The sequence below is a fragment of the Meleagris gallopavo genome, chromosome 8, assembly GCF_000146605.3.
Source record: "Meleagris gallopavo isolate NT-WF06-2002-E0010 breed Aviagen turkey brand Nicholas breeding stock chromosome 8, Turkey_5.1, whole genome shotgun sequence".
Lineage (NCBI taxonomy): Eukaryota > Metazoa > Chordata > Aves > Galliformes > Phasianidae > Meleagris > Meleagris gallopavo.
Window position 1 is genome coordinate 18,568,324 of NC_015018.2, and position 7,058 is coordinate 18,575,381.

The 7,058-nt window shown below is 42.3% G+C and overlaps 1 protein-coding gene across 1 annotated transcript in view; it reads left to right on the forward strand.

Moving 5' to 3' along the window:
- The first annotated feature begins 1,387 nt into the window (after positions 1-1,387).
- LOC100550754 (lysosomal acid lipase/cholesteryl ester hydrolase-like) overlaps positions 1,388-7,058 on the forward strand; it is a 12,875-nt gene continuing 7,204 nt past the window's right edge. Inside the window, exons 1-3 of the mRNA XM_010714486.3 lie at positions 1,388-1,537; positions 4,331-4,469; positions 6,251-6,365. Of these exons, the coding sequence (XP_010712788.1) occupies positions 4,338-4,469; positions 6,251-6,365 (247 nt within the window). The 5' untranslated portion in view covers positions 1,388-1,537; positions 4,331-4,337. The remainder of the gene's footprint in view (positions 1,538-4,330; positions 4,470-6,250; positions 6,366-7,058) is intronic.

Genomic DNA, 7,058 nt, shown 5'->3' on the forward strand with positions numbered 1-7,058 from the left:
TCATTTGAAAGAGAGCCCTTCCCTAGGCTGGAAAGAGTGCTTTGGAAAAAGCGCTGAAGAAATTATCATCCTATTCCATCTCCTGGGGGAAATCTGTCTCTACAAACCTTGCTGCAGTGATGTAGTTATTGCATAAAAGCACTCACTTGAAGGGTAGCCTCCTTGGTTATTAGGCTACAGTATTATAGCTTTCTGCATCTCCACAATGAAATGTCATTAGTGGAAAAGAAATACAGTGCACTTAGGGTGTCACTTTTTCACAGTGTCACCCTCAGTCTCCATTTGAATCAAGATGAGTGAAGTCTGGGATGCTAACCAGCAGATACAGCTGTCGCACTCAGACAGTTTGCAGGTGACATTACATAACTCTATCTTTTTCATCTTTCCACATAATGCTCTCATTGTGGTGTAACCCCATAAGGTAGTTCAGCACCACACAACCCAAACCATGTTCTCTACTTTGTATGTAAAGTAGAACTGTTACTGTGTCTTCTCTGATATCCTGTTCTTATGTCACTTCTCTCCTTCCTCTGCCACCCTACAGCATTGTATTAGCAGCTGAGAATGTATCTTTCATCTGCTGCTCTTCTAAAAGCTCAGCAGTCAGTCTATGACAAAACACAAGTTCTTCCAAAGATATTTATGAATTCATCAGCCAAAAGCCTGGTACTCAGGCATGAGGATTCTGCTTTGACTGTAGCCTAAATGGCTGCCTAAAAAAACAAGGTGCTCTTCTAGTCATCATTCTAGCCATCAGTTTCAGTGAGAATGAGCCTCTGAGCTGACCACAATTAATCCAGCAGTCAGGAAGAGGGCCCCCAAAGATACAGTGTTTTCAAAGTTTCTGAAAATAGCTAGGGAGAAACAATAACTCTTGTTTATTCTCTCCCTGGGAGAAAGGTTTTACAAAGTGTTCAAGCCTTCTTTGACATGAGAGTGTCTCTATGCGAGCCGTGTCAACTCTGAGAGAGTAATCGAGAATAATATGGATATCCAGAGTTGTGGTCCTCACTCAAAAACACATTTAGGAATGTGTGTGCAATGATAAATTTGAAGTTAACATAAATAAATGCAGATTAGTAGCAAGAAGAATATTCTTCAGACAGTATGTTGTGAGAAATTAGACACTTCTTACTCTTCATCCTAAAATATTATATTTAAAGCAGCCCTCAAAACGTGAAACATTACAGGTCAAGGTCTGCCACAGCCCAGGGAACTGGAATGCCCAGGTCTGTGCTGAATATCATAACCACTGGTATGTAAGCAATTGTTAACCTCTCCTGATACATGGTTTTGTGAATTTAACTGGAAGATCTTTTTCATCACAAAGATTTCCTCACTTCTGAAGCACTGCCAAATCAGCAGTTAAACATGCTCTACAATACATGCTGCCAACTCATGACACTTGCTATCCTGAAGTGCTCATTGTGTTTGGACTTCCTTTTATTGGCATAGGTTTCTGCCAGTGAATCATTCTGCTGCTGGAGACAGACAAGGAACTGCAGCCAAAGACACAAGTAAGGCAGTCAGAGCAGAGGTAAGTTGCTTGTACATATGTGTTCGTGATCTCTTTCTCTGTTGCCTATCTCCATAAAGACATGCAGTCCTGGTTTTGTGCAGTCAATTGTAAGAATAGATGGCTTGTTTCCTCTCTGATCTGTAAGCCTATTGCTATGCATGGAAGTACATTTGCTCAAGTTGGAAGACTAATAAGTTCAACCTGCAGTGAAAAAAAGAAAAAGAGTGACTGTTTCATTTTCCTCTACTTATTTATTCAGTCTAAGAACAAGAGAATTAAAGTCTGAGTATTGAAGCAGTGTATATAAATTGGACATTCAGTTCTTGAAGTTCCATGCATATGTGCATTTTATTAGTAAACCAACAGATTCTCATTTATATGGATAAATTTCTGAAGGTCTTGTAGCACAATTTCACTAACCCTTAAAAATCCCAAAAGATCTTTCAAGGGCATTTCCTTCTCTGACTTTTTCCTCCTGTTTCTTTTCTGACAGTTTACCATATCTAGCATTTCCCTATAGTTTCATTTCTCTTGAAGTCTTTGCTCCTGAAGCTTACTGGAGCTCTGACCTGCTAAGACTGATGTTACTTAGCCTGCTGCATCTGATTTAAAAGGTGAATACCTGAAAGCCTGTGAGGCATGCCAGATAAGCTATGTGACAATTGAGTGCTTTGAGAAAAAATTGCCCTAACAAGAGGAGTGATTTAGCCTCTTCATTGCCCCATTATGATTTGCTAGAGATTTGAAAGCACGCTGAGACATTAGCAAAGTGTTTTCTTCCCAAATGAGATTCTATGTACAGAGACAGGGAGCTGCATTTTACTCCCACTGGGACAAAATAAAACAACAGAAAGCAGAAAGGACTATTGTGCTGACTCAGCTTGTAGCTGGAAGTCTTCCTGTTTGGACAACAAAAATTAAGAAGTATTCAATATACAAACAGAACTGAATGGTATTTGTTTTGATGCCAAGTTTAAAGTTTTGGGTGTTTCCAAACTCTGCTTCATTGCAGTTGTCTGATGACTAAGGAGGTTTGGCTTCTTTAAGTTTGTTCAGTAAAATTTGAAAGTTAAATTGAAGATCAGAAAAAGCCAGAACTACTTTTTTCATAGGAGATTCAGAGTGAAAAAATCTCTTGGTTGCCTCCTCCCCCTACCCCGCCCCCCTAAATCCTGATAATCTTCCGCATTGTTTGCCAGGGAAATACTCTTATTTTCTCTTGATCTACAGCTCAATTTCCAAGCCCATATGAGTGACATGTCTTGCTATAGCAGATACCTGACACTAAAAGTAGAATCCAGAATGTGGAGAACTGTTGTCCTTCATTAAAATCAGATTCTCTGTGTTCAGTGTACCTAGCAATGCACAGTCTCAGAAAGACTTTTTACCCAAACCTTATTTACCTCCTAATGCAGATGGGTCTCCTATGAAATTCCCTCACGAATCCTGATGACCAGGCACACGTACTGTGGCTGCCTTGGAGCTGTATGAATGCTGGTTAGCTGGCTATGTCACTTGTGCTGACTGCTCAGCTCATTGTAGAACACGTTACAGCTGGCACAAATCCCCTGAATAGTCCTTCCCCTCAGGAGATCTTGGGAACCCCATTACTTCAGAGACTTGTATCTCAATGTTGCACTTAGCAGAAGTTCATCAGTGACATAAAAAAATAATAACAGGATGGACAGAACGATGAACAAAGATAAACACCCACAGTGACAGAAGCATGCCCTGTTCTGAGGAAACCGAGCCTACAAGAGCCATAATGTCCCCAGTCACCACTAGTGTGTCAGTCTTACAAGAAACCTCAGTGAGCTGAAACATTACATTGCATTACTCATCACTTTTGTCCCATAGATCCTACTGTTGAACTTTAGGTATTAAATCTGATCTGTAAGATTGTTATCCACTTGCAGAATGACTGCTACTTATCTTTTTCCAGCCCTTATTCTCTCCTCACACAAGCAGACACAGCACACAATCATTATTAGAGATATCAGAGCTTTTCCAGAAATGTAAGTCCAATCATGAGCTGCATGGATGAATCCTTTTTGTGAATTTCTTCACATTGGAAAGAAAATTCCTATCCCACTTATTTGCAGCTCTTTTGTAGGCAAGAAGCACTGAACACAACAGTATTTCTTTTGCTATCCAAACAGATTCAACTCACAGTCCCTAACCAGTAGCTTTCTATGACACATGGCATGCTCTTCCTTTTTCTAGGGAACTTTGGAAATAGAATTTGTGTGCTGACAAAAAGTTCAGGGAGGCACAGAGAGGGAAGTGTTCTATAGTCATCAACTGTGTTCTGGGAAAACAAAGACTAAAGCCTGGAAGTATATCTACTGTAAGAGGCATCAGCCTAAGCTGTTTCTAGACAGACTGCACTCTCCAATTTCCATTCAGAATAGCTACCATACAGTCCAGCCAGAAAGAGCAAGGTGTCACCTCCCCACAAGATTTTCAATGACAGCTGCTTCTTAGAGAGAAAGGATAGAGACCCTTGGCAAAACACAGTCAGTTTCCATTGTAAACTGCTCTAAAAATGAATAATTCCATGGTTTCACAGTGGTAACAGCCATCAGTTTGAGAGACAGAGAAACACTGGGTTCAGAACTAGCAATAGAAAAAATGAGGGAAAAAATGAAGATAGCAGAGAAGGCTCTTGGATGAAGTGGCAGAATTGGGCTGGTGAAGAATCCTGTTGTTATGGCAAATGGATGAGTCAAGCAACTCCGCATGCATGGCTTCCTGTGAAATCACAGTTCTCTCTTCCTAAAGCAAGCATACTGCATCTGCTCTTTCACACAGCCCCAAGATGTGGTGTCTCCTCATGCTGCTGTGCTCCCAAGCTGTTGCCTTTTCAGCAGGATTCACAGCACTCCATGCTCTGAAATCAGAGGAAGGACTGTACAGGAAGCAACGCAACCCTGAAGACCTCATGAACGTTGTAAGTTGTGTCATTTTCCCTGCATACCTTCTTAACATGTCTTTCACAACACCACTACCACTGTACCATCTTAAACAGGCCATGTGAAGAAGTCTAAAGAAGAGCCCCCTCCCTATTGCCCACTTCCCCAACCTGCCTTTCCCAAAGCCACTGCATTAGAGTCAGGACCGCAGTGAGGGCCATCTCCGAATGTAGTGGGGACAGACGTGATTTATGTGCATTGCACCAGGACACTGACACAGCACTAGAATAGAGCGTGTTGGCTCTCGCTCTTGGCTCAAAGGCCCAGCAAGTCCCCAGAAGCTGCTGGAGAGCTTGGAGATCCAGGCCACTGAATTTTAACCTCAGCAGCAACTGGGGTGTGTCACACTCCAGTGTGTGTCATACCCACAGTGTGACTGCTGTGGGTAATGCACACAATACACAATTTCAGCCTGAACAATAGGATTTCTCTGCCTGTATTTAGGGTGAACCCTAATAGATACATGACAAACACATGGCTTATTACTGTGACTGTTGCTTGTACAGTCACATCTCCCAACACACCTTGATGTTTCCAGCTAAAGCTGCACACAGGAAAAAAAGATCTGGGGGTGTTAGTTGACAGCCAGTTGAACATGATCCAGCAGCACTCCCAGATAGCCAAGGCCAATGGTATCCTGGCTTGTATCAGAAATAGCTCAGCCAGCAGAAGCAGGGAGGTGATCATCCCCATGTACCTGACTCTGCTGAGGCCACATCTCAAGCAGTGCATTCAGTTTGGGACCTCTCACTGCATGAAAGCTGCTGAGGCCTTGGAGTGTGTCCTGAGAAGGGCAACAAAACTGTGAAGGGTGTGAAGCACAGGTGTTATGGAGAGCAGCTGAGGGAACTGGGATTGTTGTCTGGAGAAGAGGAGGCTTAGGGGAGACTTCAACTCTCTCTACAACGGCTGTGGCGAGGTAGGGGTCAGCCTCTTCTCCCAAGTAACAGTGATAGGAGAGGAGGTAATATCCTCAAGTTGTGCCAAGGGAGATTCAGGTTGGATATTGGGAAAAATTTGTTCTTTGAAAGAGCGGTGATGCACTGGAACAACTGCCCAGGGGGATGGTCGAGTCACTGTCCTGGAGGTGGGTGTCTAGAGAGAAACGTGTAGATGTGATGCTGAGGGACACAGTTAGTGGGCAGGGTGGTGATGAGCTGATGATTGGACTAGATGATCTTAGTGGTCTTTTCCAATCAACCTTAACGATTTTATGATTCCGTGCTCAGTACAGTGGTAAGGGAGGTTGAACCCTTCCTTCAACCAGCAAATTCTCACACCACTAAGTAATTCAAGTATTGTGAATTTGTAATAGGCTTACATGGCTTACCTAACCATACTTTGGCAGGAAAGGACTCATTACAGACTACAGAAAACATTTTTTGGCATAGTCTTATACCAATACTGGTGCATGTTATTACTCTCTGGAAAGGTACCATCTGTATCAGCCTGGCACAACATGACAAATTATCTCCCTTAGACTTGCTCTGAGAGCTGAGGTAGTCTCCCTTGAGGAGACAGCACCTGAACACAGGGAAACCTGACTTTCCACGCTCCTTTCCCCAATCATCTCACTTTACAGCATGCAACTGATCTGTTACCTTGATTTTTAGACACATGGGTCTAGTGAGGAGATGAAAGCTTTTAAGATTTGCAATGTACTGAATGCTGAGCGCAGCCAAGTACTACCTGCCTGCCTTCCTCTGCTTCAGAATGGGATGGCTTGCGTGTTAATAAGCTCTCCTTTGGTTTCCCACAGAGTGAAATGATCAGGTATCATGGATACCTATGTGAGGAGTATGAAGTTACCACGAAGGATGGATACATACTTGGTGTTTTCAGAATTCCCAGTGGGAGGAACATGCATAATACAGGTGTGGCACAGCTATAACACATAAGGAAGGTCTGGGATCCAACTCCTGCTTGGGTGCCCCCATCTTTCACACTTGCATGTGCAATGGCATATTCTATGCTTTTCCATCTCAGCAAAAGCAGCTAGCCAGGAGTTCTGAATCCATCAGAATCCTCACATTTAATGTCTCTGTCATTATTTCAGATTTTTCCAACAATTTTGTTATATTCCAGTTTTTCCCTGTCATGTGTGTTGAGGGAAGGGTTTTAGAGAGATTTACCATTAACATTCTAATATAGACTTAAAGTAGCAAACAGAGACTTGACAACTGGCTAGGCACATCAGTAAGAATGCTCATTTTTTTGAAAGACAGATGATAGCCTTAAATGTGATGAGAAATCAGGTTATCATGGAGGACCAAATGCATTTCATCTGAATAGAATTAAAAAATTCAACTTGGAATTCAAGGTGCCTTGGATTGCACTACTTCATTTATTACTCCTTAAAATTATTCTGTAATTTGTTTTGGATGCCTTCCTTGGAGATCTGGACCAGCCTTTTCATCCTCACGATAAGACTGATCAAAGTTAGATTGGCAATCCTCTCTTCCACATTCCGTTCTGTCTTCAGCATTTTTCATCTGTAGATAGGTGGTTTCAACTTGTACATTGACTGTCCAGAGCAAAATTAGCTGGGGACTGGCCACCTCCTTAAT